Source organism: Lutzomyia longipalpis, chromosome 1 (assembly GCF_024334085.1).
Source record: "Lutzomyia longipalpis isolate SR_M1_2022 chromosome 1, ASM2433408v1".
In the NCBI taxonomy this organism is placed as follows: domain Eukaryota; kingdom Metazoa; phylum Arthropoda; class Insecta; order Diptera; family Psychodidae; genus Lutzomyia; species Lutzomyia longipalpis.
The window spans coordinates 30571210-30583748 of record NC_074707.1 but is presented as its reverse complement, the minus strand read 5'-3'; the positions used below and the strand labels follow the sequence as shown (position 1 = coordinate 30583748).

At 32.5% G+C, this 12539-nt stretch overlaps 1 protein-coding gene across 1 annotated transcript; it reads left to right on the top strand.

Moving 5' to 3' along the window:
• Positions 1-526: 526 nt before the first annotated feature.
• Positions 527-11149, top strand: LOC129785828 (organic cation transporter protein-like). The gene is made up of 7 exons (XM_055820461.1): positions 527-1447; positions 4774-4972; positions 5139-5397; positions 8140-8332; positions 8417-8522; positions 9656-10332; positions 10396-11149. The coding sequence occupies exons 1-7, from the start codon at positions 1044-1046 to the stop codon at positions 10553-10555; spliced, it is 1998 nt and encodes a 665-aa protein (XP_055676436.1). The 5' UTR covers positions 527-1043; the 3' UTR covers positions 10556-11149.
• The last annotated feature ends 1390 nt before the right edge of the window (positions 11150-12539 follow it).

Below are 12539 nucleotides of genomic sequence, written 5' to 3'. Positions count from 1 at the left end.
TATCTTCTTAAAAAATCATGATCAGGAAAACAATTAATGGAAGAACGTGCTCATTTTTTTACCGCAACAAACTTAGAATATGGAATTAATTGCCAATTATAGGGGAGGTATTTCCGTAATTTTCTTTTATGATTGATAGGATGCACAAAAAATGGCATAAGAACGAATGTTTCACACTTCTTTTAGTAAAGTCATATTCCGTTTTACCTGGAAATCCAAGTGGAAATCAATAAATTGATTGAGATGGTACAGATAAATGTGCATGACAATTGGGGATCACCTGGTAAGATCAACGACATCACTCTATCAACACCTTGGATCATTTTGTCGTGTACGGCCCATGCCAGATTGAACTGGTTTACATGAATCTCAGCTAAAGATGGTTGGAATATTGGACGAATGCGCTGAATATTGTTCAATTTGTCTAGCCGGCATATTATAAAAAATATGAGCGCAAAACCCGTAACGTGCAAATCTGTGGGGGAACTCGGTGTATTGGCCTGCCGTATAAATACATAATCGCAGTGCGATCATTACCCAGTTGCCACTGCTAAGCGTTCGGATTGTGTGGTGTGTCCACTAGTGCGGAGCAACAAGCCCCCAGAGGAAAAATCTCGTGAATGAGTGCGCGTGCAAGTGCTTAAAAGAAAAATTGTGAGAAAAGTGCGTGCAGCTCGATCGAGTTTTAAATTCGTTTTTTGGATGATTTCTTGTTAAAAAAAAAACTTCCTTGGGCATGTAAAGAGAAGAAAATTGCTGCAGTGTAGTTGTCTTTGTGTTGCAACTTCCAGCTTCTGCATTATTTTATCTTCTGCACAAATCTAATTAAAATACTCCGCAAATACCGTACACACTGAAGGAATACAAGCGCACACAGAAGTCGTCTGGTTAGACGATCATTATATATCTGAAGCGGTATCAGTGGAATTATAAAAAAAAAAAATTGGAATAATTAGAGCCATAATCTACGGTGATTTTGTGTGCGAAAAGTGAAAGTGAGTGGTACAAGATTGATTTTTTAGAGTGAAGAAAAAAAGTGGAGTATGCCACCAAAGCCACAAGAGAGCATTCCCGTGATCGGTGATCGATTGCGGGAGGCCACTCCACCGTCCACGGTAGATCACACAGAAACCGCAGTACAAGCTCAGGGTGACTGTGCCTATGTCAATAGAGTATTTGAAAGTGATGAAAAATCCTCCGAGATGGATTTGCATCCTCCACAGCAAATGAAGGTCAATCCAACAACAAAAAGCAAGGTCATTGATTTCGATGATCTGCTTCCGTACATTGGGGAATTTGGACTCTTCCAAAAGATTCTCTTCCTCTGCATGATTCCATTTGCCTTTTTCGTTTCTTTTGTGTACTTTTCGCAAATTTTTATCACATTGGTACCAGAGGAACACTGGTGCCTGGCCCCTGAGCTAAAGCATTTGGATCTCCAAACGAGGTAAGGGCGACAAAAATCCAATATTAATAAAATAATAACAATATTAAATATTGATATAGTTGACATAACGTAATATTATATATGTATATTGTACATAGTGAGGAGGGTCATTTCTTTTACTACCACCTCGATTGCAATCTTGCTTATGATGATAATGTAATTTTACAACAACAAAAAAACGTCATCAACTTGACCCGCTTTTCACAAAATAGTACTGAACCGTAAAATCATTTTATTACTGTTATTATACTAGTTTTTTTATATTATATTTCAACTTAACTCTTGATGCGATTATTGCCACAAATGAAGTTGTAATGACCATCCTGGTGGCAATCTACAAGTCAATCTCCACCAATTTCAGTGCACTATCTCAATTCTATGTACATGCCAAGATCTCCATCAAATCTGAATGGTAATTATTACCATTCTATTGCAATGGCATTCATTGATAGTGCCATATAGTTGCATTGCAACAATAAAAGAAATAATGATAGCTATGTTGAGTTCAATTGTGTGAATATGAAAACGCCAAATCGCATCGTTTTCTTACGACCTTCAGGACTTACTCTGTGAACTTTCCATCTGTTGCACATTTCTCGCAAATGTGTGCTTTTAGCCATGATTGTTTTTTTTTATTCAATTCAACTTTAAATATAAAAAAAGCTCAAGTTAGATTGTTGACTTTTACGATTGACACAGCATGACCATCACGACCACCACTTGTGGCAATTTTGCAGAGGGAAGTCCCAAGTTGAGCAAAATCACACCCACAATGTGCTAAATGGAGTTTGCAAAAGAAAGAAAAAAATAACCCATTGAAGCATTGTGCTGCAGGTGTTTCTGTATTAATTTGCTGAAGACGTCCAATAGACATTTATGTTGGCATGGATGCTGAATGACGGCATCGCATGAGTGGAGCCACTAATTTGTTGTAACATGAATCAATTAATCAAGAGAATTACCGCGGTTTCGGATAAACAAAGGTGTGCTTGGGGAATATATATTTACTTTCGTTTTCGTCCACTTAGCTTTAAGGTAAACACTCAAAGTTTGTCGTAATGTAAACACATATAATATTGGACTGGACCGTTAAAATAAGTACGTAGTATTCCAAATATTGAAATTCTTACTGAGAGATTCTACACATATTTTTCATATAATGAATTCCAATATTAGAATACCTCATACGCATTCAAAAATGCCTATTTTGACCTCTAAAATCATTTATTTGCATTCTTACTGAATTAGTTTACAATAAATCTGGAAATTATGAGAACACAATTCCAAGGATTTCGCAAAAAGTGCTTCTGATTGAAATTATGCAAATTGGCGTATTGATTAAATCGTTAAAAAAAAAAAGGACAAAAACTTCACAAATGGGAGAATGGGACAAAATAAAATGTGGCGATTTTTTACAAGATGGGTGGGTGGAATGACCTTAAAAATGTACATGTTTTTATTCCTACGCTTTGAATACTTTAATTTCCTTATTAGAAAGCAACAGGTTATTTATATATTTTATGAAAAAGGACATTTTTATCCTGATAAACAAGGTCATTTTAAAAAATCAATATAATTAAAGTGAGACATATTATGTAACGTGACAATAACACTATATATTACTGTTGTCTCATCAAACTAAAATTGTCATAAATCTCTCGTGTCGTTATGTATCCAATTAAATTGTTTTATTATAACTCCCCCTCCCCACTTTCGCAAATGTTTAATAAATTATTAAAAAGTAAATAAAACTGAAGTCCAATACTATTATTGCTATTTGCTACCTCATTACATTTGTGTCTGCTTTTTTAAAACCATATTTTGCAGACATTATAAGTTGGTCAATATACAATATTTACGTACCTACAGCAGTTATATATGCACATATTAATGATAGAAACTGAAAGTTTACAAATATTTAACCAGGTGAAGAGTAATTAAAAGGAAAATTATTAATTCAATAACTCGCTATATTTACAATAAATGAAGAGTTTTTTCGGGCGAACGAGTTTTGAAGAGTATACATAATTCCATAAATCTCAGAGCATGAGTAAAACTCACTCATTGAGACGTCAAGTGCTGTGACAAGAAGAGGCTTCGTGAGTTATGATGGCAGTTGACCCCGTTATTGACTTTTAATCATATTATACTCTAATTAATGAACAATTTAAATAGCATAATTAATATGTGAGAATGTAAACCAATTAAATATTAATTTTTCTCTCTTTAGGTATACATATGAGTATTTCGATTTTAGTATTAGTTTAACATTTTCTGCCCAACCTTGTACCTAGTTTTTGAAGAAAAAAAGGCAAAAATTGTATTTTACCTTGCCCGGCGATGATTCGCGTACAAAAATCATACTAACAAAAAAAAAAAAACAAAATCAGATTTTGTGTATATACATATATCATATGAGTACGCAGTATGTTAGTATTTATCTCATAAATTGTTTGTATAGTGATCAAAAAGAAAATTTTTCATATAGGTATTTGGAAAAGCGTGTTCAGTTCAATTCTGATAGAGTCTCCCATGTTGTATTGCTTCTCGTAATAGCTCCATACTCTAATTGATCCGAGAGCAAAATACAATAATTAAAACCACAGTGTGGTATGTGCCTATGTTTGTGGGTTTATTCAAACAAATAATTGAGATTGAAGTTTATGCACAGGATAGGCGGTTACAAAATCTTAATTACTATGTATTTATAAAATTTAGTAATTACAATAAAATGTCAATAATGCTATCGCTTTTGTTAATATATTAAAATATCTAAAGTCTAATCTATAAAATATAAGAAAACAAGAATAAAAACAACAGAGCTATTTTTAAGATGAGGTTCTTGATCTCTGCGGTGTACAACTTGATAAAAAAAGTAATCACAATGAGTAATAAAAAAAGATTATATAGATATTCTTACACCGAATATATATCAAGTTACAGTTTCACTTTTAAACCACCTATTTAATTCTTAATGAATGTTGAATTCTATAGAATACATAACTCTTATATATAAGTAGTTATGTTTGCCTATATAAAACTTTACACATTCGTGATCAAAACATTTTCGTCTTTTTCGTGACTTAAATTGTAAATTCTTTATGACGCCAAAAAAATAGTAAAGAAACTTCTTAATAGAAAAAAGGAAATTATTCGGCAATAAAATAAGGAAAAAAAAATCAATGAATGTGTAAATAAAATCATTTAACGATTCTATATGTTTATGACATTCTGGAAATAATTTTATACATAAAAAGTAAAATAGTCATAAAAAATGTTAAATAGAGATGTTAACGAATTTAAAAAAAAATCTTATGCATTTTCAGATTGCGACTGTCTGTGCCAAAAGTGAATGTTGATGACGGTGGGTTTGTTTATAGTAAATGTCTTATGTACGATGTGAATTACACGGAAATCCTCGAAACGGGAATTAGTGAGCCCGACCCCACTTGGCCAGTCACTTCCTGTCGTCATGGTTGGGAATATAATTTCACGGATATTCCATATGAAACAGCAGCGACACAGGTAATATTTTCATGTATGCTACGTAGAATCATTGATTGATAAATATCTATACCCACTATATATAATATGCTGCCAAAATACGGAAAATCCGTTCATGTCAGATTGATCAATCATATAAATTATGTCTAATATTGAAATGTTTTTGCTTCACTTTGAATTTCCGCAGTTCAATTGGGTATGCGAAAATGCTGCTCTCCCAACGATAGCTCAATCAATATTCTTCCTTGGTGCCATTGCGGGTGGATTGATCTTTGGCTGGGTTGCTGATCGCTTTGGGAGAGTACCTGCCTTAGTGAGTTGCAATATGATGGGTTTCCTAGCGGGAGTTGCAACTGCCTACGTGAGGAACTTTTGGGAATTCAGTTTGTGTCGCTTTCTTGTTGGATTCGCCTTCGATAACTGCTTCACCATGATGTACATTCTCGGTAAGAAAACTTTAAATTAAATGCAATATTATCACCTCTTCTCTATATAGAATTCTACGAAGAAAACGTGTTTTATGTACAATGAAAAAAAAACAGCTTGACATGAATTCTAAATGAAAATTTAATTGGGAGACTTTTTTTTCGTTAATGAGACCTTTTAGAAAAATGTTTTAATTGCCTTTTTGCAGCAATAGCATATACTTTTTATGAGCTTAAATGTCATAATATCAAATGTGTGTTTATTGATTAAGGCACAAGTGAAGTTCATTTAACAAACTTATAGTTTAATGAAACATAAAACCACATTTTATGAAGTTTTATTCTAAAGATTTTTAAACAGATGTCCGAAAGTTGATTTGCCAATTGAAGCTTCTCTGTACTAAAAGTTTTTTTTTAATCCCATTCTTACATCTCCATAAATACTCTGAGACTTAAGGTCACTCACTCTGATGTCATGCCGGTGGTACAAATAATAAATTTGGGTGACAATGAGAAAGGTTCTTTCACTTACGTATACTTGTAGAGCTCTGTGAGAACATTTTCTTACCTTGACTATGGCCAAGAATTGGAAACCCTCACGAAATTATTTTGTACGAAACATTTATTGTCAGTGGACCAATCGACCACAAAATTGTTAATCGCAGAATAAATCAAATCCGCAAATTCACTTCACAAGGTTACCCCTTTCAATTAAAGTAATTTGAGAGCTACTGTAAACCACAATTACACGGATTCTGAACTTGATTATAATGCATGTTTTGTACATAATAAAACTTCTTTATTAATAATGTCCATTGCTTTTGTTCCTTCGAAAATTTAATCTTATTCTATGTCCTTGTAGTGATTGTAGGAGATGATGATTTAACAAAAGACAAAATTCTCAAAGACAACATGCTTAATTGCAATTCTCAAACGTATTATAAAGTAAGAAAAAAGTCGGATCAAGCCAAAGCTAATCTTTTGTTAAATGTGCTTCATGCACCTAAGTAGTGTAGCGTATTCACGTACCGAGACCAACCCGACTTATTTATTTACATTACATACATACATACCTTACCTATATATTTTGTTAGTACAAGAATACATTCCACCAAATGTAATACATACCTACATCAAATATTTTTGATATTAAAACAAACGCAGGAATGATTTAAAGAACTCATAAGGAAATCCGGTTTGGCTTGTGAAAACAAAAAATGTACGACTTTAAAATCAATCCTTGAAGAACTTTAGGGGCCTATTTTAAAGAATAGTTAGAAACACATATGCGGAGTAATCATCATTAGGGACTTGTGAAATATCCGAAATGTTGTAATGTTTTTCTTTTTTTTCTATTCGCATATATATTTATTTACACTTAAAATGTCAGTTACCCTATTTACCGGCAAATTGCTTTTAATGATTCCATTTTGTGAAAATTGCGCCACAAACACAAAGTTAAGCGATCGAACTTCAGGCAATCGTAATGCGTGTTTTAGTTAGTGAAGTCATGATATTGATACTTTTTTTTGTAATTTTGTTTTCAAATACTGAAAAGCTCAATAAAAATATTCTCATAAAAAGATAAAATTATCTGTAGAATATGCAACTGGAACAAGAATTCATTTGAAAAATATTCTCAAGGCATATTAATTACATCTTTTCCGATTTCATATGTCACATGTTGATAAATACTCATATTTGCAACATTAATTCTCGAAGGAAGCTCAATTCTGGTTCATTTCAAAAGCTCATAAATAACCGGTTGCAATAAAATAATGTAGGTAATTGCACTTTGTAAGTTTTAACTGGTTTTATCCAAATGTTCTGCTTTTTGTCTTTCTACAAATTGAGCTTTTGTGAGTCATTAATGCAAAGGTCGATTAATGTGCTGATGAGGACCTTTCCTTTAACCTATTCTAAAAATTAATGATTTTTTCTGGGATTATCTTTTTTTTTTTAATTTAAAAAGATTTGTGTTCCAAGAATTCTTTGGGAAACACTGCAATATCAACAACTCTTTATCCATTTTGTTAAAAACATAAATCGATATTACATTTTGTAGATAAAAGTCCATTCCAAAATAACAAAAATGTGCTGCATAAAATATCACACGATAATTTAATAATAATAGCGTACATAAACATACTCCCAAATCTTTTTTATAGGTATACCTACCTACAAAACTGCAACAAACATTACAAATTGCTCATTTTCACAAAAAAAGCTATAAAAACATTGTATGTATAATACACTACAAAATTTTAAAATATAAAATACAATGAATTTTCATTTAATGAACAAATTTTGATACAAATAATAAACTAAATTTATTAAACAATATTGCAATTAAAACACAAAAGCAAATCATTTGATAGAGGTAAATTATTTTCGAAAATATTGCGCATTTATTATGAAAATATTAGTAAAATGATTTAGAATAGTTATCTTCTAATTAGTGCATTATATGGACTTCCGGCTATTTTACATATAAAAACCTCTCTAAATAAACGTGCACTATATATGTATAATAATTTATTTTATATTTATTTACATACTTCCATTAAATTTCATTGGTAAATGCTAAACAAAGTGCAAAAAAACTTTGAGATAGACATTTAATGTGTCTGCAGCATTATATCAGATTGTTGTGCCCCTGAAATTGATTTCGTGGTCATTGAGATTTTTGTCCATTCCACCTGCGAAAGCTTATACAATCGCCTCAAAGTATTATGGCATCGTTATTTTCTTTTCTTTTTTCAGTGCTCGAGTATGTGGGGCCAAAGTGGAGAACTTTTGTGGCCAATATGTCGATTGCCATATTCTTCACAATGGGATCGTGTGCACTACCGTGGATTGCATACTTCCTAGAAGACTGGAAGATGTTTATAATTGTGACTTCGGCACCGCTGTGTCTTTCCATTTTAACACCATTCATCGTACCGGAATCAGCAAGGTTTGACCTTCCCTTTCACTTGGAATCCACGTGTATCGTAATGCTTGAGATTTTCTTTTTTTTTATTTCTTTATGCTTCTTTAGATGGCTAGTTTCACAAGGAAAGATTGAAAGCGCCATACGTATTTTGAAGAAATTTGAGAAAGTAAATGGAACAGAAGTCTCACCACAAATATATAAGGATTTTGAAGTAAGTTGAAGTTAATAAAGCAAATATTTTTTTTATGTTTCTGTATTAAAATTTGTGTAGAAAATTCTTGAGCAGATTCCAATTGGAATTTTATATAAACAACCCAAAATAGTTCCGGTTACCTTTATGTCCTTCACCTTAGCTGTACTCAAAAAAAAATGTTTTTCTCTAAAACATTACTTGGCTCGATTTTCGTATCTAATTCGCGTTAGGTACAGTCTTAGACAGGAAACTAATGAATTAAATAGAATTTCCGAAACTAAACTAAATACGATATTTCCACTTTTTTCTATTAAAAAGACTAATAAAAAGTTATTTAAGAGGTGACCGTTCTACCCTTTGCTTTTAAAAACATGTTAAAAGCTTAAGAAATTTCTGCGTAACCATATACATCCTAAATGCTTTCTAACTAGTAATCACCGGATACAAAAAAATCCATATGATCATCTCTTTGACGTAACATATCATTGCAGTTTGAATAGCCTATCATGTAATAATTTGCAATTTACGCTTTTTAGTCATAATAAAAAAATGATAAATGAATTATTCAGCTGTTAACATTGACATTGTACAATACACATTAGCAATATAAATGCAAAATCATCAGATCTTCTTTTTTGATAGATATATTCATTCATCAATGTTGTTTCGTGATTTACTATTTACATTTTATCATAAAATCTCTCTGAATTAATACGTTATGTGTAGAAATGTGTATAAAAAAAAATTGGAGGCAATAGTAGCAGTTAAATGCTCATGAAACAGTATATAAATGATTTATTATTTTTATGCCTTTTATGTTTGAATAATTTTAAAGTACAATACAAAATTGGCGAGGATGGCCCAAATTGGTCATTTTGTACTCGATTTTACATTGTTTCTTTATAGTACGTATATGAATTCGATTAATTGAATTCGATATATTATGCGAAAAGTTAATGGAGAAAGATTTATGTGCAATAAAAACAAAATTTAATTTTTTCATTGATTCGATTCCAAGAAAGAGCTTTTCTGTTCTGAAGATTTGTTATAAATATATCTTACTTTTATCCAGGCTTTTATCTAAAGCCTTGAAATAAAGTCTTCTCAAGATTTTCAAAATATTTACGTTACGTGATTATTTCTCTTTACAGGACAGTTGTGCCAAAGTACAGGAAGAAGAATCAAAGACTGAGGCATATTCAGTACTGGATCTCTTCCGGACGCCGCGCTTGCGAAAAATTACCGTTCTTCTAGTAATAATTTGGATGGCGATATCATTAGTATTTGATGGACATGTACGTAATGTTGGTTCCTTGGGTCTGGACATCTTTTTCACATTCACCGTGGCAGCAGCTACGGAATTCCCAGCAGACACACTACTTACCTTGACGCTGGATCGCTGGGGTCGCCGTTGGTTAGCATGTGGTACAATGGTGTTTAGTGGAGTCTTCAGTTTGCTGGCCACTGTAGTGCCCGTTGGTGTATATTCTGCAACATTAGCAATTTTGGGCAGATTCAGTGTTAACATTTCCTACAACATTGGGCTTCAATACGCCGCTGAGTTGCTACCCACGGTTGTTCGGGCTCAAGGTATTGCCTTCATTCATATCATGGGATATGTGGCTAGCATCATTGCACCATTCGTCGTGTATCTTGCCAATATTTCTGTATCCCTACCCCTTGTGGTTTTGGGTATTTTGGGTATTATTGGGGGAATGCTATCGCTCTTCCTCCCCGAAACACTCAATCACGAATTACCACAAACACTTGCTGATGGGGAAGATTTTGGTAGAGGACAACGCATTTGGGATTTCCCATGCTGCAACAAGTAAGTTTTTAATTTTTAATTTTATTTTAGACAGTAAATTAATTTATTATCATATTACAACAGGAAAATTGATGAAGCTGATCAGCAGATTGAACATTTTAAGAGGGCATCTGTATCCAGTGTCCGGACACGATCTGTTAGAGGATCAACACGCGGTGAGATTCGATCGAGTCTCATTCAACGTTCCTCAGTGAGATCGAGAAATACTATGACATCCCCCTAGTAGAGCAACGTGACAACCTCTTTAACTAATCTCCTCAAACCACAATGGGGAGGTTTTGTGTGTGATGATGAGGGCCAAAATCTAGTCAGTCATTGCTACGCCATAAGTCAATTAGTCTTCACATTTTGACCCTTTCGGCTTCCACTTGGACGAAAAGCGGAACAAGTTATCTCATTGTATTGTATACATAGTATATCTGACGAGGCAATTAGAGCTGAAATCTTGTATCCGAATTAACTTGATGACACTCTATTCTCATAGAGAATACTGAGAAGGGTTTATACCTACAAAATATACTGGTGGCCATTGATTTTTTTGTCTTTTGTGTCAAATTATGGGGGAATTCAGAGAAGCAATAGATAGAAATTTAGCAAAACAAGAGCTGAAAATAATTTTGCCTCAATTCCTTCCCTTATTCCAAATTATAATGTCATTTGACAATTTTTTTTTATATAAATTCCAATATTTTGTAAAACTTTTACACACATTATGTAAATAACATTCCCATTTATACATTTTTGCATTTTATCATTTGTAAATGAATAAAACGAGAGAATTTAATAGAAATAAAAAAAAAACAATTGAGCATAAAAACAACCACTTTTATCGCCTTATGTCGCACATCATGTCTGTACGAGTAAAGGGGATATAGTGTCGATGAAAATTGAATCACACTTGGAGATACAATTGGTGCTAATCTGTCACGAAGGGCTTTTTTACTCCCATTCCAGCTTTTATTGCAATTCTGTATTTCCATACATGCGAACATCATAATTGAAATCCACGTCGTTCTACTCATTTATGCTACGTTGCGCCCTGGTCATGCCATTTCTATTGACATTTTTTGCCTCCCATGGGATATGCTGAAAGGGAATGTGTTCAGATAAAAGTCCAGTAAAAAAGTAAATCTTCTTTTCTTCTCTTCTTTTCCTACCAAGAGCTTTGTGCTTTTTGTATTAAGAAAAAAAAAGGGTTTTCCTTAAAAAATATTTCGCCAGAACAGGAAGTATATTTTTGTTGGACTAACATAACACTGAAGCGGAGAGTGGTAAGTAAAAAATTAGAGAAAAAAAAGACTTCGGTTTGTACACCATACGAAAAAATACAAGAAAATTTATTAAAAACTCGGGGCACAATATAAATATTTAGATTAAACCTTGTTCATCCATGAGAATGAAATGGAGGAAAAAAATCAATAACAAATTTAAAACAAGCATTCTATACAGATAACATTAAAGTTGTCCTCAAGTGGATAAATGCTAATTATTATTTCTTGCCTGTTTTGCTATATATGGCATTTTTGTTGCTATGTGCAAAAAAACATATATGCATTAAAAATTATGACATACCAAAGATCAATCAGTCATCAACAAATATGTAATTAACGTCACGTGTTTCAAACCATAAACTATAATATTTTAATTGGCTACTGAGAATAAAAAAAGTTTTTATTATATTTATTGCTATGCATTTTATATATTTCCTTGCAGAATTATGTAAATAAGTCCAGTAGGGGGTAGGTTAAGAATACATCACCTTATTTTCTTTTTAATAGTTGACAATTATTTTATCACGTGGAAAGAAATTGCGACACCATCCGTTCCGAATGACGTTAATCGGCGTCATTTCAACACCTCGTAGAAGATGTGAAATTTTTTTCTGCTCCACTATTCCAAAAGATCAAATTATAATATTTCGCTCGAATAGTCGAATAGGTTTATGAAGACAAAAATATGCCTCTTCGTTTATCTTTATTATTATCATGCGTAGAAGGTGGAAGAAAGAAATGTGTTTCGCAAAACAAACTGAAATTTTCCAAGAATCTTAAAAGGGATTTTCTTGTTTCTCCTTTCCACAAACAAATTTTTACTTTATAATGTAATAATTTTCTTATTATAAGTTAATTCAGCAAAGGAAAAGTCGCAACTAGAAAGATTAGGCGTAGATAAATATGATTGTAAATCAATCTAGAATCTCTCGTTAG

What these genes read in the sequence shown, in the direction of transcription:
- LOC129785828 (XM_055820461.1), top strand. Translation starts at nt 1,044, where the DNA reads ATGCCACCAAAGCCACAAGAGAGCATTCCCGTGATCGGTGATCGATTG. An exon ending in CACCATGATGTACATTCTCG is followed by an intron (nt 5,398 to 8,139) that starts GTAAGAAAACTT and finishes TTCTTTTTTCAG; the next exon opens with TGCTCGAGTATGTGGGGCCA. An exon ending in GATTTCCCATGCTGCAACAA is followed by an intron (nt 10,333 to 10,395) that starts GTAAGTTTTTAA and finishes ATATTACAACAG; the next exon opens with GAAAATTGATGAAGCTGATC.